Raw genomic sequence first — 26,110 nt, forward strand, 5'->3', positions numbered from 1 at the left:
AAGCCCAGGGAAAAAACAAGATTAAGAGCGATTATTTTAATATGATGAATTTCGGGAATGATTTTTAAAATATAAATAAATAAATAAATAAATAAATAAATAAATAAATAAATAAATAAATAAGAATGAAATTATAAAAATGAAAATGAATTAAATGGATTAAAAATGGATTAATTTTAATTCATTCATTCATATGTAAAGTTTAAGCATTATGTATGAATCCCAACCTTTTTTTTTCTTTTTAAACTCCAAAATATTTTTTTTTAAGGACATATGCTTCAGCGCAACCAACTATGAAGCCTGGCAAGTCTGGAGGGAAGAATTTTTTTATCTTATGGTTATGCACACTGTAAAAGCCTCAGCAAAATGTTAATTTCACACACTTATTCCCCCTGCACTCTAAATGACTTTCATTCAGCCGGGAAGCTGCACCGAGTACAGGCACCACTTTCTTTCCCTCTTTTTCTCCATTCTTTGATTTGTGTCCTAAGCCAGCTGTTAGCAGGTGACAAGACTGATTTTTTCCCACAGAAAGTGCATGAAAGCCGATTCAAAGTGCTGTCAATACAGTGGCAAGGAAAACCTCAGAGGTTCAGAATTCAGGATCAATGCTGCTGCTTACTTCTCTGCACTCCCCAGGCAGTCAATAAAAAAACTGCATCTTGCCCAGAAGTGGCATCACGTTTCCAGGCTTTTGGCTGATGTGCCATTTAAAGTGACTTTAGTTACCGTTTCTTTGAATGGTTTGTCTTCTCATGTATAGAATTATACATATAATGATGCATGTCAAATACTTATACTTCTTGTTCTCAGTTACAGCAGACTTTATAGCAGAAACAGACTTTAAATATCGTTTATTATAATAAATAACACGAAGACATTTGATCATAGATCAAGTGAGCTTAATAGCAGCCTTTAATTTTAAACAGACAGGGGGGCACGGTGGCTTAGTGGTTAGCATGTTCGCCTCACACCTCCAGGGTCGGGGTTCGATTCCCGCCTCCACCTTGTGTGTGGAGTTTGCATGTTCTCCCCGTGCCTCGGGGGTTTCCTCTGCGTACTCCGGTTTCCTCCCCCGGTCCAAAGACATGCATGGTAGGTTGATTGGCATCTCTGGAAAATTGTCCGTAGTGAGTGATTGCGTGAGTGAATGAGAGTGTGTGCCCTGCGATGGGTTGGCACTCCGTCCAGGGTGTATCCTGCCTTGATGCCCGATGACACCTGAGATAGGCACAGGCTCCCCGTGACCCGAGGTAGTTCGGATAAGCGGTAGAAAATGAATGAATGAATGACTAACAGACTTTTCAAGTCTCGCCCAGCCGAGAGGTATTTTATGTTTAATAATAATATGCCTTGTTTTTCACAGGAAACTGTTAATACATGATTAGAAATCAATATAATTATATAGCAACCCATTATATTAATGCTTAATAATGCTTACGGATATAAAACTGATTTCAGATCAAATATCAGGCAATAACATCACAAGCTAATGTCCTTCCTACCTCTATTATATTTAACTACCAGGAATCTTAATGAATTATAAGCTTGTAATAAGAAATTTTAAGAAGAGTTTCTCATTTTGATCGTCACCATCGTCCGCATCAGTCACTGTCTCATCACCTGAGGAAAACCTCATTTAACCTCAAGCCAGTGTCGGTTCTTCACTCGAATTCAGTAAGGAAATAAGTCATTCGTTCATTTATTCACTCATATCTAATCTGTTGTCCGTCCCTACGGCTATCGCTACGGTGTGTAACTTGTTCACAGTGTGAAAAGTCACACTTAGCTATCAAAACTTCTTTAGTCAGACAGTTTCTGTCACTGTGTTTGTTAAACTGGCTTTTTATACAGCAGAAAGCAGACTAAATATAAACACTTCCACGTTGTTTTGGGTCAAAATATATTTATGTTTGTATGTTTGTTGGTAGAAAAGTGCAGACACGATGACAATCAACAGGTTTTCCCAGACTGTAAAACGCACACACACACACACACACACACACACACACACACACACACAATATCTACTAACACACACTAGTTTTACAGATAATAGCGACGCATTTGCCATATGGAACACACATGATTTGATAGAGATTTTAGAGACAGGATAATCACATCATGACATCTGCTTCCATGTATATTTTCAGAGCCTGTCAAACAATCCAGTGTAATTCATCAGGACAAGAAACAGGATTTACGTTCTTCTAGCACTGATGCCACTTCTGATTCATTTGCCAAGTTACAGTATTTTTGTTTAAACTATAGATTTAATGCCCAAGTATCAAGGGAAGAGGGATTGAAATTGCCACACCACAACCCACAAGCTGGTCATCTCACAATGTTACTCTGATCTCTGATACTTTTCTTTGAAGACTAATTACAGTCATCTCAAAGCAAGGCACACTTTAGCCTTCATTTGTAGTATAGTCCTCTCTCTCTGTCTCGTCAGCCCCATATGTCATTTATTTTCATCCGAGCACATAATCTTCCTTTTAGCCTCAGAAATTAGTTTCATCATCACAGCACTCTACTTAGAACCTCTATGAATGTTCTCTTCACCTCTAAATCTGGGTCACTACTACTGATATCGACCACAACGTACTCTAGAATGCGGTTATTGTTTTCCTCTCTTTTACTTTTTTCATGGCTTGATTTCTTGAGAGTTTTTTTTTTTCTCATCAGACAGCTCTTTGAACATTTGTTCACTTTATATCACAATAGAAATAGTACAACCTAGTGTTAATTTCGTCACCTATTTTTAATTTAGTCTTAGTCTTAGTCTTGTGCCAAATGTCCTTTATTAGTATTAGTTTTAGTCATATTTAGTCATTCACATATCTTTTTTTGTTAGTCTAGTTTTAGTCAAAAAATTGTAGTCTTTTTTTAAAATAACACACTATTACTGAGATTATTACTGATAAAAATTTCAGTAAAAAAACTCAAACATTGGTTAAATGTCATAATTACCTGACAAAATACACTTGTTGAATGATTTTTGTTGAATGCCAATGTTAAACGTGTCTGGTTTTCAATTTCTGATTTAGGAGACACATTCACAAATGATTAACCTGTTCTGAAGAGTATTTTATTTTAACCAACACAACTCAAAAGCTGGGGCCCAACAGACTCCGACTGACGACTTGTTACAAAGGTTTTTAAAACTGTTTTGGTTGCCTTGTGTCTCATGTTTCTGTTCAAATCAGAAATAAAATAAATATACTCAGAAAAACTGAAAAGAATAGGCCTACTTTACTGTGGGCCTAAAATACAACCTATTTACAGTCCGCGAATCACAAAAGTATCAGTGAGAAGTTGAGAACACTCCTTTAAACAGTGCATACACTCGAACTTGACTGCACATCACATTTTTAACTTTATTGACACTGCTTTTAATCGTAATGCAAAGACCGGCCATCGGGAAATAAGCTGTCATGTACAATAAAAGAGCCTGCGCAGCGACAGGAAATATAATTTAACACAAAAAGCCTAACTAGACCTAGGGTGGACATGCGGCGTGTGGACGAATTGTTTCTACGCACACACTAAACAGCGCGAGGCCGCAAACTCGTTCTGAATATTTTAAAGGCGTAGCTGATGAAAAAGCAGAGACAATTGTAGACGAAAATGAAGAGAGATTTTATCTTAGTTTTTATTTTATACGAAACATTTTCGTCTCGTCTTTTTTCCGTCAACAATCATGCATGTTAATTTAGTCTTAGTCAGCGTTTTTGGACAGTGGTGCAGTCTTGTCATCGTCTCGTCTTAGTCATGAAAAAAAAAGGTTGTTGACGAACATATTTCGTCTCGTCTCGTCCGACGAAATTAACACTAGTACAGCCTGTGACGCAGGACATGGGGGATTGTGCAGGGATTTGCTGGGCAAGTAAAAAAAACATATTGAATATATTGAATATAGGGGAATGATTAATTTAATTTGTGAGACTATTCGTGTTGTATTCATCGCTAATTTAGCTTGTATTAGAAAATAAATGCAAGAAAGAAAATGATCCTGCCTATGGAATATGGACTCTTTTTTTTTATTGTTTATAGTTAAATACCAGTCAGTATATAAGGGGATTAGATGTAACCAATAAGAAATGAGAATTTTTATTCTCTGTGTTTTTTTTTTAATGATACATTGTTGTCTTCCATCCAACCTGTAAGAATTTGCTGTCCTAGCATTCCACCGAGCAGCTGTGGATTTGCGTCACCGTCCTGAAACACGCATTCAGCTTTGAACCCTCGCCGCCCAGCAAGCCATGCTGTCAAAAAAAACAAGCGGGATTTGGACAGGAAAGAGCTTTGCTGAGCCATAGTTATGTAATGACGCCACACTCAGCCTTTGTCTGAGCAAGCACCGGAGAGGTAACGGCGCTGATGAAAGATGTGAATACAAGCCAGTCTCGCTGTGATTCAGTGTTTATGATCCACTCTCTGGATTTGTAGTTAAAACAGATTTGCTGTTAATAATGTCACTGAGAGATTTCTCTTAGAAGACAGCAGGAAGTGAGCGTTTTGGTTCTTATTCCCCTGTCAACTACTTTTTCCTCTCAACCTCATGCCTTCCCCCCCACTCAACCCATGACACACACACACAGACAGACACACACACATTTATCTACGACTGCTATTAGCTAATCCCTTTAAATCCTGTTTAATGGAACTGTGCTGTTAACAGCTATTTGGGGCTAATTTACTGGCTGCAGGACCGCCTGGCACCTTCAAAGCCGCCCTGGTGATGCCATCCTAAAGAAAAAAGTGCCTCCCTCAGGGTGAGCATCAGTCCCCGAGGTCCAGATCTTGCCGCGCTCCGTGTCCGAGGTGGCTATAAAGGTCTTTCTGGCTGCCAAGGTCAGCACTCTGGAGCCGGTGCCATACTTCTCTGTTGCTTCAGGCAGTGTGTGTGTGTTTGTGTACGCAAGTGTGTACATGTGTGAGTGTGTCTATGTGCATGTTTTTTTTTTTTCTTTCTTTTTCACCCCAAAGGTAAATATTCCCAAATTTACCACTACTGTAACTCGCTGAGTCAAGAACCCCAGAGTAAATGATTAATTCCTACACAATGCCTTGTTTTTGTCTGTCTTCTATCACATATTCTGCCATTTTTTCTTCACCCTGGCTATGTTTTATGCATGCGTGTGTACCCAGAGCAAGTCAGTGGATTGAGCTTAATTTATTCAGTCCAACATTTGGTCTCTGGAGAGTTGTGAATGTGTGCTTGAGTGCAGTGTCTCCACATTTAGCCATGCTTAATAGTGACTGCTGTCATGGCTGTCAAATTCTATCAACAGGTTCACTCAGTGACAGTTATTCATCCAAAATTATGGAAACAGGGAAGCTCGAGCTGGGCCGTATGAATATAGGATGCAAACGTATTTACGCTTAAATGTATTTATTGCATAGACGAAATCGTCCAAAGCATCTATGATGTAGAATTAACAGACAAATGAGAATTAGCTCAATATTCAAATCTGTTAAAAATCATTTTAGTATAGGTGTGACCTAAAAATTAGTCACAAAATAAATAAATAAATAAATAAATAAACAATGATTGATAGAACAAACATTAAAATAATGAACTTTTTAAAAAAAATATTATACGGCTATGTTCCCGTGAGTTAGGATATTTACACTCTTTAATAACTTTACAAAAAGTAAATAAAAAATAAAAAAAAATGCCATAATGTCATGTTTCTTGTTTTCAAAGCTTTTTAAATAAATAAATAAATAAATAAATAAATAATTGTAAGGAACCTAACAAACAAACTTAAAATTAAATAATTCATTCATTCATACAATATATTCAACCAAAAAAACAAAAATTTAATCCTTTAAATTAGTTAAATTATTATTTCTTAAATTCAGTCTGTTACTCTCTGATAGTAGAGACTGAATTGAGAAAACGTCTCTTTGTTTCATCCGGCTTTAAAACCACAAACTCAGAAAAAAACCCATTTAATTCCATTAACACTTTGCCTGTTGTTTTTAATATATCTACAAGCCATCATGCAACCTGTATTTCTCATGTAAATATATCAAAAATCGTGTTTATAGTAATCACATCTATGCTAGAGATAGAAATTAGCTTGAAAGATTCACAAGTATTCCTTTAATAAGCTATTATCGTACATTTTAATTTCTATTCAAATCTCAATTAGAGTATATTGTTTGTTATGTGCATTAAAGATGCACGTGTAGACATAATTAAACACTCTAAGCACTGGAGAGAGCTATTGAAATCATTTGAAAAGCATGTTAGATTTTTTCAATACACACACCCATTAAAGACAATTGTACAGGCACTTCAGCACGTGCATATTCTTTCCTACTCTCCCAGCTCACTATTGATTTGTGATGATGTGTGCTTGGAGTTTGCTCATTTAAGCCAGTATCGATCGCTCATCTGGAAGCGTTAATGGCTGAGTAGAGCGCTGCTGTTTTCTGTTCCTGCCTCTTTATGTGATCTGAAACACAGGAATCCAAAGGCAGAAATATTGAACCTTTGCCAAGAGACATCCTGAAGAAGAGTAAAGCGTAAAGAACGTTTGCTGTGTGTGTTTTAGGGTTGAAATAGTGTGAGGTTTCATTGCTTTCTGATGCAGATCTAAGAGCAATGGTACCTTCATTACCATTTCAGTTGTTGGCCTTTGGGCTTGAGGGCAAAACTCTAAGAGCCTGTGGCGGAGCAATACAAGGCTCTTTTGTAAACACTGCCAACATCTTGTTGAAGAGAGAGAAAGCGAAAGAAAGGGAGAAGCTCAACGCTTCACAAAAAAAAAAAACACACAGAACACATCGCACCTCCACATCCATGTACATGTGCAACCATCCATCATTCTTGCAGCCTTAGCTCAGGATATTGCCAGTCCTGTGAATTCCAAAGAAACAAGCCCAATTTTATAGCTAGAAAATAATATAACTTTAAAAGCAAATATAAACTACAGTGCATCAGCTCATTGCTCAAACACTGGCGCTGACTAGGACACGGGGAAATAACTCAGAAAGCTGATGTTTCAATCTCTAGTCATAAACCTCGTCTTATGAAATGGGGTGTTGTTGCTGCAATTTCTCTTCTGAAATCTGAATTATAGAGAAGAGATATTCCAGTTCATGACAGCCACCGTAGAGACCCTTATCACTGATTTAATATCTTACAGGTGGGAGCAATAGAGGGTTGTGCCTGCATAAAAAATGATGTACAGTCCATGAATGCTGAGCTTTTGCTTCTGCATATAAACAGGCAATTCGTTTCGACCAATAATAGTCAGGTGGGCCGTGGAAGAGGCAGCGGTGTGAATGCTGGAAGTGCTGAGACGGAGAAAGAAGACAAAGAGAAGCATTGAGAGCTTGTTAGGATGTACAGTGTGGTAGCACCCAAGCGCCCTGACCCTGTGCATCCCTTAGTACCACAGTGGGCTGCTACTCTTCAATAATATACCCACTAAAATATTTTACACAGGCATGTACATCTTTTTTTTTTTTTTAGCCAAATCTAAAGGCTGACTGGTTTATATTTCATCTTACACCTTAATGTATTTCATATTGTATTGTAAAATAATTGAGCTTAATCTGATGCGGTGTACACTGCCTACTCCTACACAGATTCATTATTTCCTTATGATCTGGTCCTCACTTTATTATGCTTAAAAGAGACAAACGTAAAGTTATAAGAACTTTTTTTTGTTCTTATCTCTACAGATAATAAGTACAGTTAACCCCAGGAGGAATAAGGGCCTCTTCATTTTGCAGAGGAGCTTATTACTGAATGATTAACCAGTGCCTCCTGTTTGATACTTTGGTCATAGGCTGTAAAAAACCTGTCACAGAGTAAATACTAGTATCCAGAGGACTATACTACAGCACAGCATCATTCTACGGTAGAAGTAACCTGATAAAACATCTTAAACAAACTCAGTACCAAGAGCTTATTAATAGCAGTGCATTTCAACTAAACCCTTTCTAGACAAGAAAACAGACAATGCTATTGTTTTTCCTCAACACCATTTCCTCTTGCCTGTTCATGGGAAAATATCTCAAGTAAAAACTTCAACTTTATCATTTTTATTTCTAATTTCTAATGTCCATTAGTAATGGTGCTGTACAAATACAGTTGAAATGAACTGAATTCATTCGAACTACGTGTTATCGACAGCCGAAGAATTAAAACACAATGAAAACAAATACATTCCTTAGACTGTTTTTTCCAAAGCGTGTTTAAAGTGTTTAAATTACCTGATGAAGCTAGCTACTTAAAATCAGCTAGCTAACGTTATAATGAGTTTAATCCTCTTCTCACATACATCTGATTTTTTTTTAGCAAGCATCGATCCTAGAAACGCCAAATTTGGTGTGAAGGTACAATATATCTATCACTACATACTACAATCAAACAATCAGACCTGCAACAACCTAATTTTGGTGCAGAGGAAGTTTATTGTTTAGACTTTATCCCCTGATCTGTGAGCCACACAGTATAATTTTATCCCAGATTATAACCTTAAAATAATATTATACTGTGAGCCACACAGTATGATTTTATCCCAGATTATAACCCTAAAATAATATTCAGTTATTTGCCATTTGTTAGACATCAAGATGCTTGCAAGGTTGAGCACAAACTTTAACTTCAGCCGTCCTCTGCATGCACAGGCTTCAGTAATTATACCCTCACTCCTGAGACAAATTGTTTTTATTCTTTTCCTCCATCTCCAAATTTAATGAGTGGCCAGGGGTGTTATGGGAAGTAAGCAGTCCCTCACTGCTAGTTAACATCTAAATCGGACTCAATGTTTATTTTGGCACACTTACTTTTTAACAAGCCAATCAAATACAGATTAATAAAAACCAGAGTTGTGCCGACTCAAATGTACAGTTTCACTGTGCGCTGTGGGAGAAAAACTCATATGAATTTATATTTTACTCTGTCTTTAACTGAAAGCCAACAGTGTCATGACAAATTCTAGATCAGACTTGCAAATAGCATTAAATTAATTCATCTGGTTATTCTGATTGAAAAGTCAGAAAGCCAGTGTACGCAATGGACACTATTGATTTGTTGTTTTCACTGGGTTTTACAGTTTTCTCACACCTCCCAAAACATGCTAGAAAGCTAATTACCAGTTCTAAAGTGTCCCAAGATGTGAATGAGTGTGTGACGGGCTTCCGTCTTATCCAGGATGTATACCCATCCTGCAGAATAGCTCAGAACCCATCATGAGCCTGACCAGGATAAAGTTTTACTTAGGATTAATGACTGAATAAACTTTTTTTTTCATTAGGAGAATCAGATGTGATAGAGCAGAAAATATAAACTTGAACATTACAGGTACACTGCTGATAAAAGCCTGGAACTCCTAGTGTTTATTGATATTTTGATAAATCTAAAAACACCAGGTAGAAAACCCCCAGTTTGATGCTGTCATGTTTAGCATGTTGCTGTACTGTCATTTAATCCATACTAATGAAGGGAAAGGGACTTCACAATTGGAAAAAATCCATTTAATAACATTTATTGTCTTTTGAATGACCTCGTTATTAGGAAAAGTAACCTTTGGGGATTTAAAAAAAAAAAACAACAACAACAAAAAACATAAGTGTTTAGTCTCAAGACCAAATAAGACTTTATTGGTCCACAAATGTTTGTACTCTTACACCGTTAAGTATGTGATTAATCATCCATGAAGGGCTTTTTTTAACAAGTCATTCCTTTAAAATAATGTGTCAGCAATTAATGCCTCAAGCACCAGGATTCCTGCAGTTTTCACCTTGCCCAGGCTGCAGAATGTAGAGCTTGGCATGAGTTCTGCCTTCCCCTGCATGAGTCAGGCAGTTGGAGTTCACACAAGAGGCCTTTGTGTGCTGTCCAGATGGGCTTACGTGTCTGGGAACTTCACCCAGTGCTCACTTTTCCCCTCAAGACTTCCCCTTGCCGTGAGGTCTCTCGCTCTGAAAGTGTTGGAGAAATGCCAGGTTGAGCCGCATTGCCATTCCAGCTCAGGGGTTATGTCAGCCGTGGCAAACCCTGTACACGCTCGATGCTTTGTTCATGCTTTCATGTTTATGATTGTACAGCTATACAGATCGCTACAAGACAAACACTGTTGAATGCTACATTGCATTTTTATGTCCTGATCCATCTTACAAGTTAGTCTTTATCATTTCCAATTACCAGGTTTTGATGCACACAATAAACCATCCTTTATATCGAGTCCAATTGCAGTAAATCTTTGAACGACAGCCACACCATCCAAACGGCTTTACGACACGCATTAACTCAGCGGCTTTGGAAGTTCATAGGTTATTCTGGGTGCTAAGCCGTGTGGATCTGGTCTCGCTGTCCTCCTTTGAGTGTGGGTCAAATGTTAACTGCCCACCAGATAATTCGTTTCCCATAATAATGGTTCAGCATGCTCTCACTCCTGCTCGTGGATCATTTACCATTATTTGTTTATTGACTTTTTACGTCGTCAGAAGCCACAACGCGGGTGCATTTGCATTGCCGACTTAGAGGCTCCATTATTAATGTGGCAATTACACGTGAAATGAATGGTGAATGTTAATAGATTTATCTTGATACTTTTCACTGCTTGGGAATAACAGACCTATTAATTGTATTGCAAACAGAGGGCAACACACACAAGTGCTGTTTTCCGTTTGTTGTTTCGAGTATGCTCGTGCACACACTCTCTACCAAAGCGGTGGTGTTGTGGCCTGAAATAATTGATGTCACGCATGCTGAGTTGAATTGGATTGTTATCACAGGTACTTGGAATCGTTCGAATAAAAGATACGAATGCAGCCAAAAAATGAACAAAATAGGAGAGGGGTTTGGGTATTAAGCAGAATGTTGCTTATTATGGAAAGAGTCAGTGGGGGATGCATTTGCATGGCTCTCTGCAGAGGAAAGCTGTAGAAACTAATGATGTGCGGTACGGCTAAGGAGAAAGCAATTATAACAAGGAATTCTTGGAACAAACAGAAGCTGAGTGAAAGAGAGCAGAATTTTTTTTAGCTGAAAATAACGTACGTGTCTTCGTAAACAAGGCGCCTGACATGCTGGCATCTTCTGATCTGCGTGTTTCTTTTAACATAAAATTGGATCTTATTGGTTTTTTTAATTACGGGAGAACATGGCAATAACACTAATTTCCAATGCCTTAAAGCTACAGTGCATTGATGTGTTGTTAGGTACGAGAGAAACATGATTATTGAAACAAGGGAGAAAGGAAAATCCGAAAACGTAGAGTTTCTGGACTGCTGTGAGCCTCTCAGACGAACCTGTAATAGTAATTCACAGCAATTTACAGTCAGAGCTAACAGGTTTTATTTGCCAGATGTTTCATGATACTGAAGTCAAATGTCAGCTCAGTTATATCATTTTTTCTCAGAAAAAGAGGTCAAGTTTCACACAAATCTAGTGGTATCAAGATGCTAATATTAGGTAGTTAGCTATAGGAAAGGCTACTCAATTTAGACTATTTGGAAAAGCAGCAGCAAGCTAGTTCTCTAACATTAGATAGCTAGCTAAAAGTCCGAACAAGCAACAAAGTTCACACTTAATAGCAAAATACAACAAAATTCACACTGTATAGCAAAACACAGATGAGATAACATAATACAGACAGAGTAGAGATAGATTAAGAAAAATAAACACAGTTCAATCTTTTCATTAATTAGCTGATTTAGCAACCATCAGCATCAGAGGTATACGAAGCACTTACGAAGCGCTTATGTTTTAGCTAGCTATTCACTTATATTAGCTAAAAAAAACTTGCCATTAGTTAGGTTGCTAACAATCTATGATGGGTTGGGAAACACAATTCAGTTCAGTTTCAAGATAACAAAATGCACAAAGAGATTGAAGTGACTGAAATTCACGCAAGGGAAGTAACTGTGTGTGAGTCTGTTTATTTCTTTTTTTTCAGGCTTTTAGCTAACTCTTCTAGTTTCTATATCTTAAAACACGTTTGTGTGTTAGCTAGCTAGCCTGCTAAAAGAAGCTAAATCAATTTCTTATTAAAGATAAGATTTTCTACACATTCAAGCTATAAAAAAAATCCATGTGCTAATATTGTCATGCTTCTGTAGCATAAACAAAAACCAACCTGTAATCGGTATTTACTCTGGGGTGAATTAAACCTACTGTACATGATGTGGAGTTTGCTATTTTCAAATTATCAGCTCGAATTTTCACACTTGAACTGATTATTCTTCTCCCCGTGCCTCGGGGGTTTCCTCCGGGTACTCCGGTTTCCTCCCCCGGTCCAAAGACATGCATGGTTGGTTGATTGGCATCTCTGGAAAATTGTCCCTAGTGTGTGATTGTGTGCGTGAATGAGAGTGTGTGTGTGCCCTGTGATGGGTTGGCACTCCGTCCAGGGTGTATCCTGCCTTGATGCCCGATGACGCCTGAGATAGGCACAGGCTCCCCGTGACCCGAGGTAGTTCGGATAAGCGGTAGAAGATGAATGAATGAACTGATTATTCGCTATTTGCACTTGAAAGCAGGACGCACGTTGAACTTCACATCTGCGCCTATGCAGCATGTGCTTATGTACGTTTCCCTTTTGACTTTGACTTTCACCCACACACACAAACACTTGCTCATATTTTCTCCCTTTTATAACTACAGGCTGCATACATGTGAAACACAAACTGCAGGTAGTAGTTCTTAAAATATAAATGTCAGTGGTATTATTAAAACAAAGTAGACACTGTTATCTTAAAATGTTCTTCAAATTTTTCCCTTTGTAACAGAAACTCCTTTGGATGTTTAAGAATACTTAATTAGCAATCAAGGCTATTCATTTAGGCTCAGATGTGCATAATTGTTTTTTTTGCTGTCATTACAGACAAACAAAGGTGATGCCCTGGCCAACCGAGTCCAGAACACGTTGGGTAACTATGATGAAATGAAAGAACTCTTGACCAGCCATTCCAACCAAAGCCACTTGGTGGGCATCCCTAAGAACTCAGTTCCCCAGACCCCGGTGGAGAAAACTGACCAGCCAAGCTTCTTCACCGAAGCTCAGCGTGGCAGAGCCGCCTCATCCCAGCCAGCAAACCATACCACCTCCATGCCTCCTCCACCTACCACCAATATAGCAGGTCCCAGCATCCTTCATGGGCACCAGAGCACCAAAAAGTCCCGTTCCTCCGACTGGTCCAGAGGAGCGCACAGTTCGGGCAGCAGCCAGGTGGCTCAGGCTGCAAGCCGAGGAAAGCAAAGCTCTAGCGGGCAAGAACAGGAACAGGGTGACTCCAGCCCTGGGACCTCGTCAACCTCCACACACCCCAGCAGGAGGCACGGGCAACCAGCCAAGGTGCCAAATGTTGCCAGCTCACCCTGTGAGCAGGACTCAGGGTCACCTGTGGCCTCTACATCTCTGGTACCAGGTGGTCTGTCTACACCAACATTCCCCCAGGGCCTCCACTGCAAGCCTAGCAGCGGAGGACAGCAGAAACCCACAGCCTACGTTCGGCCCATGGACGGCCAGGACCAGGCACCCAATGACTCTCCTGAACTCAAGCCCACTCTAGAAATCACGGATGGATACGGTGGAACGCCATTTACAAGCCTGATGGATGGCAAAGGCAACGCAGTAGGGAGCAAGGGCAAACTTCCCAAGCTGACTCTCCCTCAATCAGGGGAGGTGAGTACTGATTTCTCTACTTGAAACATTTCCAGCAGATGCTAAAGCCATTTCTTGCTCTTGTTTGGATGCCATGGTAGTTACAAAGGAAAAATTGCCAGCTCAGTTCTGGCTTTCCTCTGGCTAAATCTGTTTTACATTGATAGCTGGCACAGTGAGGGGTTGACATAAGCGCGTAGTTTGTTAATAATTAGCTAAACAACCTCAGGCTTTCGCCTTTTACCACTCGGTAAGCAGGCCTGCCCATCACTTTCCTGTGGGTTGAACACAGAGTTCATGCTTTTATGTTAAGTGTTTATTCTTTCTACAAAAAAACAAAAACATAACTGAATGGAAATTCTGACTAATTACTTTGAGTCTTTGCATGTTTTAAAATATAAGACCTGGTTTATACCAACATTCCTTTTGGTAGAATTTTGGGAAGTACTCATAAAAGTCATAATGCATGGAAGTAAGTGCAGAACGTTAGTATTAAGGAACATATTAGACAGATGTTTATGGTTGTGTGTGTTTATCTTTCTTCTGGAGCCTAGCGATGCTAGCAACAGCGTACTTGTTTACTCAAACCACATTTAAATGTCAAGTGCTGAGCAGAATAGTCGAGCCACTGTTTTTCTGTAAGTAGGTGTATGCTTGTTAAACATGCACCAATTAGAGCAAATTTGCAATAAACCTGAGTCCGTGTGCCCGTCTGTATTTTATATTTATTTTTTTTTTCAATCTTCAGGTAGCCTACAATGTGAGCCTTGAGCCTTGTGGAAACAAAAAAAAAAGCTTTTCAGAAAGTCTTGTCCGTCAGAAATCTGGAACTGTTCCATCTTTTGTATGGAGCAGTACGAGCAAGGAATAAAACCAGACAGAGCATGCTGTTAGAGAATCAGTGATGTGATGGTGTGAATCCAACCTGACGTGAATTATTTCCCAATAACCGCTCGTTCCGGAGTGTTTTGTTCATATCATGCCGAAGCCGTTCACCATATTATTATTTATTACCGAATCTAACGTCATACTTTTTAGCTGTTGTCTTATCACTTATGCTACAATGGTTAAGAACAGTCGTCCCTCACCACTTGTTGACCTTTATGAAGTGCTGACACTGGAGAATCTTTGCGTGAACGTCTTTCTTATTATTTTACAATGAACTCGTTTTGCCAATAATCTGTTACTATAGAAACTTTAACATATTATTACATAACATCATCATCATAAACCTTGCTGCAGTTACTATTGTCAGAGCTGTTGTAGGAAATGAATCAACACCTTCTGACTAATCAGATTATGTTGTAATTAAATGGTTTAATGTTTGAGATCAATAATAATAGTTATGAATTAATGCAGAATTAATGGAATCATCATTTTAGTCATTATCGAGCAGATTTGCTTCAAGTAATACACATAAATATAGCTATTTATGTCAAACCCAGCCATAATACAAGAGTTTTAGATTTATATGTAAACAGTAAGCAAAGCCTTTTGTAAGTCTGGGGACTGAGTTGTGTATTTGAATTTGGATCTCTGTCTAGGGATTTTAAATCTAACCCCATTGGAACACTTACATTTATTAGAGTACTGGAGTGTGTTTTTTGTTTGTTTTTGTTTTTTTGAGAGTCCCAGCATACGTTGTGTATTAAGCCTGTTGGAGGTGAAAGCTGCAGGGAGCTTTATCACTAGCTCATTTGTGCTCCTGACACTTAGAGAGCGGAGTCGTGCTGACCTGGCTCGGGGCGAGATACCTGAGCCCCGCTGAAAGCTTTTTACAAGCCGTGCCGTGTAGCCCCCTCTCTCTACACCGCTGCCAAAGGGAACATCTGATCCTATGGTTCCCTGCAGGGAGAAACGAGCTCATTCGATAGGCCAGGATGGCCCTTAAGGACAGGGGAAAGCAGACATGAAAGGTTCGGACAGCAGGAGGGAGGAGGTGAAAGATAACGGTCTGGGGCTGTGTAATAGAGTTGTAATTATTACATTGCTAAAGCTCATAACGGCTTGCAGGGCTGCAGATCATGAATCGTTCCACTTTGACGGCATCGTTCGCTCATCAGCAGAGACGTTTTCTCAATCGCTTAAAGCTTGGATTTTTTTTTTTTTTCTGTTCACTTTAAAGTTTCTCAGCTCACGGCTGTGTGCGTTTGGAGTAAGTAAACCAAATACAGAGATAAGCCGAGGTAAACAAGGACAGCATATGATTGAACAGGTTGACTCGGCGCCATCCAGCCACAGAGAGACAGCCAGCTGTTCGCTCTCTTTGTTCTGCTGTGAATTTGAAGGCCATCGGGCTTAAAATTGCACCAAATCCCATCTTGGAGCATATGGCGCACTCGCATTGTACAGCTAAGCATGTGGCAAGAATGGAAACCTGGGGAATTTTGATTGCTCTCCGAGTGGCCTCAGAGCGGTCGGCTCACAGGAAAATAGAGATGGATGTTGTTGTTGGACCTGCATACTCTTTCTCTGTATTTCTCTCTTATTCTGTCTTTCCTCTCTATACCCCATTTTACCCCTCCTCTCACAGATGAGTCACTGCCTCAGAGAACAGAATGAGGGTGAGACGGAGAACGTCTGCATGCGTCTGTGTGTGACAAAAAGAGAGAGCATAAGATGCATAAATTAAAAAAAAAGGGAGAGAGAGAGCTATAGACAGCCAAGCGAGAGGAAGGTAAGATGGTGAGAGCGAGACTGAAATAGCTCTCAGGAGAAATGGAAACATCTTCAAGGACACTGATTTGATTCCCCCCCAACACACCTCGCCCAGCTTTGCTTTGTTAAAGAGTGGATTCAGTTCTAGTGGCTCCCTCGGGACTCGCCGCCATTCTGTTGTTCTGCCCAATTATTATTCCAGCTCTCTTCAAGTCACATTTCTTCAGCTTGTTTCCGGCTGAGGTGCGGAAACTTGAGCTACTGCTGATGGTATATATATATTCTCAGAGGCTTTTCTCCTCTTCCTGTGTTAAACTCTCACCTGAGCAGATGCTGTGTTGTTGCACTTGGGAAGAAGTGCCTGCTCATTAATTGCCTCAAAAATATATACCCCTGTCCCTGGGACCATTATTCTAACTTTAGTCTAGGGCAATATTATTATATAATATAGAAATTGTGATAAGTGATGTCACGGTATCGTTTTCTAGGTATGACAATGTCTTCTTAGAACATTTTCCTTCTATCTCACTTTTTTTTTTTTACAAAGAAAAATGTCTCTAATTGAAAGCAGCTGGATAGATGTTTAAATTTTATACTGTTTTTAATCGGCAGCGGTTGTAGAAATGTGTTACACATTTCGATAAGAAATCTTTCCATATTGTTTTCATCTTAAATCTTATCACCTGTTTAAAGCTTTAATACATTTTATATAATATGTCTGAGCCTGATCGATTTAAAGTCTCGATCTTTTGACCTATGATGTATCATAAAGAGAGCTGGAGATAGTGTAAGTATCAGGATATGATTATTCTGCAATATCACACCCTTATACTGTATGTTACATGCTATTTCTGTATCCCTCAAACTCCCACAGCATGCTTAAATAAGAGATGTGTCTAGAGCACCCAGGTTGTGAAAGGCGTGAAATGTTGCTGTTGTCCCGTAACACTGCCCTGCTTCACAATATTTTGACAGGTTGAGAGCACGGTGCAGTGATAAGACGTCACTCAAATGGCTTTGGAAGTGTTCTGTTATCATCTGTTGTATTGATTAGTGGCAAGTGTTTCGCTGCTCACTGAAAGGCTAACCAGGTTTTTATTTTATTTGATTTATTATACGATTTTGTTGTTGTTGTTGTTATGGTTGTGACAGGCATTGACATAAAGATAAGACCATTAATCTTTCTGTTATATACACATAATACACCTAATGAGAGAGAGAGAGAGAGAGAGAGAGAGAGAGAGAGAGAAAGAGAGAGAGAGAGAGATTGGAAAGCAGTAGTTCCGTGACAGTAGTTCACTTTTTCTAATCTAGTTGCTAAATAAAATTTTTTATTACTGTATTAACAGTTCACTCACATGGACCTGTATTTGATAATCATATTTTACACAAAGGTTTGTTTTTTGTTTGTTTGTTTTTTTAGCGAATATATTGTTAAATTGTTGTATTGTTAAACTAATGTAAAAAAGAAGCTTTTTATAAAGCGACTGTTAAACATTTTTTGGAAGGAGTCTCCAGTGTTAGTGTTTTTTTTAAACGGTCAGTACAATAAATGTTCTTAGAGTAAATTTTCTTAAGATTTTACAGGATATTGGACTTTTTTCTCATTAGATATATTGATTTGAAACAGCTTTCCTATAACAGCATAATCATAAAACAGTGTAGAAATATATATGGATCGAATAGGAAACTAAACACCAAGCGTGTTGTTTAAACCTGCCATAGACGACAACATTTCAAAAATTTGTACATAGCACATAATTTATTTACATAGTTGATGCTCCGGTAGTTTTTTTTATACCCCATGACCTTTACTAATAGGTTTTATATATTTAAATGTCATTTGTTGTGTCTTTACAATCTTTTTCATGTCTGGAAAGGCAAACAGAAGTCTAGTATTATTTGAAAAATAGCTGTGTGCACATTATAACACTAGTGTTAACCCTCATTAACCAGGTCACTTGCGGTTTTTCAAATGCTAATGTTAGTCACTCTGGCCCTCGTTGGGGGTTTTTTCTCTATTTTCTAATCACAACAAGCCTAAATACTTAATCCTAGCCGTTTTACAATGAGCTCATTCAATGAATCATAATAAGCAAGCAGCTGTGAGCTTCTCTCCTAAATATCCTTAGCAGAGAACCAAGCACTGATGAAACCCGACTGTTCGCTGACCTCATTTCACCGCATCGCAGCAGTGATGATGTAATAGCGAGATCTCACCAGCAGACAAACAATCATCAGACTTCTCACTGTTTGCTCTGTGTAATCAGATAGAACTGTTTCAAGCGCATCTACGTCATGCTACGTCTCCTCTCGCCTTCCTGGTCTACATAACATTGGCAGTGGCAAGGGAGAAACACTGTAGTGAAAAACAGACTTATACTGTACCAATTATTAAGCACCGTTGCTCAATGTCTCAATGCTGATTAGCCCGAGGTTAATTAATTTTTTATAAAATTACACCTTTTATGACTTTTATGGCACCCACAGCACATTTAAAAGTGTAAAATAACTGATATAGGGGAAGTTCTATAAGCAGAGATAAAAAAAATGTATTCATTATTTTTGGAAGGAGTCTCTAGCATCAGTACATTGTAACTGTATGATGTAAAGTTGTAGATTTTCTAATGTTTTCCAACTCAGGAAAGCTTTCAGGACAGACATTGTGGCTTTTTGGTTTTATTTTTAACATAAAAAGCTGCATTGTTTTTGCTAACTTCAAGCATCAGACATAAAGGTTAGTGGGAAACCTAATGTATTAATAATGTAAGTTTGTTCAGTTGATTAAATGTAGCTAGAAATGTAGAAAAAGTGGAATAAAACACGTCCCGCTGGGGTGTCAACTGTTTTGTTACCTGTCTTGGTTTTAACGCCTATTCTCGTGTTGCTTGAATCTGTTGCATGCGAAAACAACACATACAGTTAAGCAGCAATGTGACAACCATTTATCGGGTGAAACTTTCTGCTTGTGAGGTATAAGGCTCAGAATAAATGACCATTTTTTGTTGAATTAAACAAGCTGGGAATTTTAAAATGCTGTACACTTTCATAACTGTAACTATACCTATAACTATACAGTAAACAATATAACACGCTGTAACAAGAACTGTCACTATACAATAACTATAATTATAGCAGTAGATAAGTATAAGTATAACCGTAGCATCTATAACTATAACTATAACTATAAAGTAGCTATAACTATAACAGTGGCTATAACATCTATTACTATACAGTAATTTTATAACAGTAACTGTAACAAAAACTACAACTGTAATTATAATAATTATAGTATACAGTAACAACAATAGCTATAACTATAACTGTAATTATAACTATATAATAACTATATGAAGAACTGTAACTAAAATAGTAATTAGAACTATTTACTATAACAGTACCTATAACTATACAGTAATAATACTTATAGCTGTAGCTCTAACTGTAACTATAGTAGTAACTACAGTAGTAACTAAACTATATTATCAAATGTCTCTAACTTCACACTTCATTTTTAATGTCTAAAAAGCCAAGATTGATTTTTTAAGTCCGTCCCAGGCTAATACGAAAGTTACTTTCTTTTTTACTTTAAAAAAAGGTAAAAGTTTCAGTATGTGTAGTCAATGCTCCAAGTTTTGTGCTTACTTTTCCAATATTTTTTTTTTCCTTTTAAGTTTCAGACTAGTATACCGCCCTACTTTGTTTTTCCTAAATCACAGGGTGCACGTTTTTAAGCAGTTACAACCCGCCACATTTGAAATGAACTGATCCGTAACAACTGGTCAACCATTCCTGACTGCAGCCCAATGCATAATACGGCATTGTACCTCGCCACAGTCTCCTATAGCACTCCATCACCGACAGCCTGGGTTATTAAAACAGCTTTTGGCATCGGAGGCAGAGAAATCTTTATCTCGCACGGAGCCCAGCTCCCCATCACCGGACAGGAAGCCATTTCCAGGAACATTTGATTAGACCGCACTGCCAAGACTCACAAAGCGAGACGCCACTTCCCTGTAGTAAGCATCCTCACTTGCACTGAGTCATCTGCCGCCTGGCTCTGCTGGCCTATCACAAACGACACCATGTGTGGGGAAAGCAGTGCTCATACCGCACCACAGCGCATTAGAGTGATTCATGCTAATGGGATTATGTTGGGTAAATACCCGCTGAAGTGTGGTTTTTGGAGACAAGACTATTTTACTTGCACTGGGTTGCATATGGGAAATGGTCCATTTGAAATATGCGTGTTCAATTGCTAATGCGATGGACTTTCTAATGGCTACGCTAAAATTTTACCACCAGTGTTGCCGTGCAGCAGGAGTTTACAGGATACGTTCTTTTTTCGTCATTTTTTCTTTCGTTATTATAATTGAAATTTCTATGCATCAAGTTGACCATTTACAAACTGACGTTATATCAATAATTACACAAAATTTCGCACATTTTCTGAGATTCTGGTTTTATCAGATTATGCAATATAAATCATTATTTTTATTTATAACAACCATAGAAGAAACTGAACGCACCATAATTAGCAGTTTTCTATTTACTCTTACTTGTTATTAATGTTATTAAGCTTTATTTGCATGAATTAATAAATACATGAATACATTTCTTCAATAGTATATAGAATTAGTATAATATTAATAGTATAGTATAATAGTATTTAATATTTTAGTTCACACAATAGGTGCTAAAAATATTTCTCCTCAGATATGTTATTTATTTATTCATTTATTTAAGTATTTATTTGTATTTTTTTTTTATTTGTTTTGTCTACATTTTTCCCAAGAGACTGAGACAGACCACCACCTTTAAACACAAGAACTCACATTTAAAAAAATAAATAAATAGAAAATCTTTTCCCATTACTACACTACATTAATATAATAAAACTAAAACAAGTGTTTTTAAAGTATTTTTTAAAACTCTAACATGATTTTGTATGAATAAAATAATTAAATGAAACATAAACAAATAGCACTTGATGCAGCACATCCGATTCTTTCTAATGGCTTTCCAGCGTCTTAACCAGTGTCTCTGATTAAGACGCTGTCTCTTCTGATGTCCTCATTGGAAAAGAAGACTTTCTATGGACTTCAGTATCAGATTTTCCTATTTAATATTAGCAAAAGCATTCTATTGTATTTATGCATTTATAATGAACAAAACATACATTTCACTCGAACTGATCTCGGGGCTCAAAATGTCTCTGATATATCTTTAAGCTTTTATAATATACGACTCGACTACTATATACTGTATGGTGTGTTGATCATTTTAACCAGCAGATCTTATCATCCAGTATTTAAATGTGTGTTTATTCTAACCTCTTGATAATAGCATCATAAAATGGCTGACTTGCATACTATGGGATGATTATAAACCCTTGTTTTGATAAGCTCTGGACCCAGACGTGTTTGTTGAGAGCATGAATGGGACGTTTGGGACTTTTCCCTTGGACGAAAGCCAGCACATGTTTTGTCTCTGCAGTATTTACACATTGTGTGTATGTCTACCACTGAACAGGGATTAGTACAGCACACCAAAGCTGTACTCTGAGATTACAGACACACTGTATTTCATTCACATCAACTAACAAGCAGCTATTTCTGGAAATCTCTGGAAGTTTGCTGTATACTATTAAACACACCTTAGACTGTAAATTAAATTGTTACTCGAATCAATAAAAAGGCTGCATTTCAGTTTCCTACCCAAATAGGCTTACATGCTGTCGCTCTATTAATACCACTTGAGCTGCTTTGCTCTTTTTCCATTATGTTGAACATGTTCAGAGTCAGAGAGCTTTACTGAACCACTCAATGCAAGAGAATACAGATTAGAGACATAAGGCTGCTTATGTTATACAGCGATAGAGACCGAGCCTGAGTCTAGTCTCAGAAACAGCCTTGATGTATTTGACTTTATATCTGTAGCTCGGCTTTTTTTTTTTTTCTTTCCATTCACACACATTCATTTAGAGGCTTTCAGCTAACGACAGCATTAGAAAAAGCACTTAAAACTTAGATCTGACATCTGAAAAACAAAAATGCATTTTCATGGAGTCATTTATAATGTTTCTAAGGAATGGGTGTGTATGTCAAAAAAATTGACTGAGCTCAGTTGGTGCTCTGAATTAGGTCACACCAGCTTACACACACATCTCTCTCTCTCTCTCTCTCTCTCACACACACACACACACACACACACTCACACTACACGCACACACACCACACATCTTTTTCACCTAGTCATGCTTGATAGGCTGTTCTCATCAGCTTTTGTTTAATATCTCTGCAGAATTAATTTGGCCTCATTAAGGCACCTCCTTTCTGCAAATGTGCCGATATAGTCCGTAATGTGGCTAATAAACATAAAAGGATGTGCTCCAGAGCTCCCTCTCGGCAGACGCCTCCCAAACACCCGCAGACAGAACGGCAGAGGAGAGATAGCATGGAAGGAATGATAATGCTGCAGTTTGGAGAAAGGATTTCGCAATCTTTATTTATTAAATGCCACTCAATCAGTCGATCCAAAACTATTGTGATTTAGAATAATCGTGGCAGATTAATCTGGATGCACCGTAATTACCCCAGCTTTATTTTGCACAGATATTGGTTTGTGTGGAAAATGTTAACCAGCATAATTAACACAAGACATAACATCATTTCTCCAAGAAAACAGTTTTTGGTCACAATATATGCGCAAAAATAACCTTTAAATTGATTCAAATTTTTTTTAGTTCTATTTAATTTTATTAATTTTTTCATTTGATTTATTTATTTATAGATTTGCCCCAATTTTGTATTTATTTTTTTTTGTTTTGTTTTACTATATTTTAAGCTGTTTTCTTTTTCTTTTTTATTTTATTTGATTTAGTTTTGATTTATTTTGACTTATTTTGTTTTTCCGATTAGTCTGCGGTTTTGTCTGGTTTCGTTCTGTTTTATTTCAGTTTTGTTTTGTTTCCTTCGATTTCATTTCCTGTTTTATTTATTTATTTATTTTCTCTATGTTTTCTTTTGTTTCATTTCATTTTATTTCTTTATTCTTCCCCCCAGGCAGCATTTCTTGTAAAAATGACTCTCAGCTTGTCACAGTTCCAGAAACCTGCGCTACGGGCTCTCATATTTATTCATAGTTATTCTGCAATAGAAATGCCTCGCAAAAACGATTTGAAAAGAAGGTGAAACTTCGGATGTGCCTGTGATTTGTATGCTGAGGCCAGGGCTGCATGATGATGTGCCGTCTCCTGCCGTGAGTCTGCTTCATTCAGCTCCTCTCTTTGACCTTGAGGAACCTGTTCACGTGCTGGTGGCTGCTGTATAAAGGCCAGAGAGATTGTCTATGTGTGAATGGGAGTTAATGAGCTCAGTTCTGCTCTAGATACACAGCCGAGCTTCATCACAAGCTCGACCGGGAGCAGCCAGGACACCGCTGTACGCTAATCAGACCACCGCTGCTCATCACAAATGTCTGACCCTCACAACCGAGTGGATTAACAGGCAGATAAGAAGGAAAGAAAGTAAGAAAGAAGGAAAGAGTCTAGGTTAGGGAGGCAAGATGGAAATCGAGAGAGAAAATTATTAGGAGTCTTTTCCATTGGAAGTAACAGCTGGTATCATTTGCATAATACCCATCAAAAGTCATTTTCTCGGGCTGCTTGTCAAAGCATGATGGAAAAAAAAAAAGCTTAATACAAAATACTGTTCATTAGAGCTTCCGTGCTCCTCTAAAATCTTTACAATTAGTAGCAGTTTGTATGCTGGGGTTGAAAAAAAGCAAAAAACCAGTAGTGATGAGTGTACAATAACATATGGAGCCGTATCTAACATATCTGTGCTGCCATGATGAAATGTAAGTATTTGAAATGCTCAAAGCTAAAAATGTTGCATTTTGATGTTAAATGAGTAACAGGGTCGAATATCACAGAGTTGGTTTTTTTTAGTTGTTATATAATTAACAAATACACAACCTGTACATCACTAACAAATGAAGAGGATTTACTTTAATGTAATTATTTACTTTTAATCTCATCATTCATGAGCGCACCATCATGCAGGAACTTCATTTTCTTCTTCACATGAGCTTCAAGAAATGTGATTGATGCCACTTCCTGTTGAATGCGTGACTTGTGGAAGATCTATCTATCTATCTATCTATCTATCTATCTATCTATCTATCTATCTATCTATCTATCTATCTATCTATCTGACTATATCTATCTATCTATCTATCTATCTATCTATCTGACTATATCTATCTATCTATCTATCTATCTATCTATCTATCTATCTATCTGACTATCGCTCTATCTATCTGTCTGACTATCTATCTATCTATCTACCTGACTATCGCTCTATCTATCTATCTGACTATTTGACTATCTATCTATCTCTCTGACTATCTATCTATCTATCTATCTATCTATCTATCTATCTATCTATCTATCTATCTATCTATCTATCTATCTATCTGACTATCTATCTATCTATCTGACTATTTGACTATCTATCTATCTCTCTGACTATCTATCTATCTATCTATCTATCTATCTATCTATCTATCTATCTATCTATCTATCTGACTATCTATCTATCTACCTGACTATCGCTCTATCTATCTATCTGACTATCTGACTATCTATCTATCTATCTATCTATCTATCTATCTATCTATCTATCTATCTATCTATCTATCTATCTATCTATCTGACTATCTCTATCTATCTATCTATCTATCTATCTATCTATCTATCTATCTATCTATCTATCTATCTATCTATCTTTGTTTATTTGTTGCTGTTCATGAGGTTAAAGGTCATGTATTAATTGTCAGTATTTAATAGTGTTTCTTGTTCCCACTAAGTCTACAATTCAGTTCCATATGGATTACTTTATAGATGTTTTTATAATCTCCTCAGAGCCTGTGATTAACCTGGTCGTTTGTGTTTATGCATCACATCCGGCGACCTGTAACACATATTCGGCCGTTCATCAGCCCTCGACTCGCCACATGGTTTCAGTTTCCGCCTTAACCACGAGCACATGAGGTCCCTGTCCAGTTATGGCTCAGATTTACTGTGGCAGAGGACCACGGTAAAAATGTAAAGACTTGCCATGGATCATGCCTCTGTCCTGTCCTCCCACAGCCTCGCGTAAGGTCACGGCTGCGTTATCTCGGGTCCATTTGTCTCTGTCGCGCTACAGCAGCAGCTACAAAACCTTCCTGATTGATGGCCCACCTCGCAGCCTCGCATACATTTACCATCATGCACACGTCTTCAGGAAAGCTCTCCGATTCTACACTCACTGCTACGCTGATTTAAACATCAGTTAGCATTGCTTTGTCTTTGTCTCTGTGGTCTGGATTTTGCTCCAGTATTTGCACCATTTGTCCATTTAACAGCACAAAACAAAATGACGTGAAACTTTTTTGACGACCCTTTCAGACGAGTCTCGTGAAAAAAAAAGAGCTCTGGGCGTTACGAGACAATACGCAACACAGCCTCCTGGTTAGGTCTTTAGTCTTTTTAATTTATTTTGGATGCTTCCTGGTGTTGTCAGATATCTGCGGCGCTTTGTAATGAAATACCCGCTGTGCAGATTTGCAAGTGTGTCAAGTGGAGCATGACCAGATATGCAAATGTAATACAGAAGCGGCAAAGTGGAATTCTGAGATTTTTTTTTTTTTTTGGGTTTTGGAATCAATGCATATATAATAGGGGGTGACCAAGCCAGGGAACAATCCCTATTTACCGGCTGTGCATACACTGTCAAGTTGTTTAAAGCATCTACTGCTAAAAGGCGGAG

The 26,110-nt window shown here is 38.0% G+C and overlaps 1 protein-coding gene across 2 annotated transcripts in view; it reads left to right on the forward strand.

The window, feature by feature from the left end:
* The window catches only part of aff2 (AF4/FMR2 family, member 2), a 229,188-nt gene that overhangs the window by 62,456 nt on the left and 140,622 nt on the right, over window positions 1-26,110 (forward strand). For both annotated transcript variants that reach the window (XM_060885366.1, XM_060885365.1), the window contains exon 3: window positions 12,858-13,658. In XM_060885366.1, the coding sequence (XP_060741349.1) occupies window positions 12,858-13,658 (801 nt within the window). The remainder of the gene's footprint in view (window positions 1-12,857; window positions 13,659-26,110) is intronic.

The sequence above is a fragment of the Tachysurus vachellii genome, chromosome 13 (assembly GCF_030014155.1).
Source record: "Tachysurus vachellii isolate PV-2020 chromosome 13, HZAU_Pvac_v1, whole genome shotgun sequence".
NCBI lineage: Eukaryota > Metazoa > Chordata > Actinopteri > Siluriformes > Bagridae > Tachysurus > Tachysurus vachellii.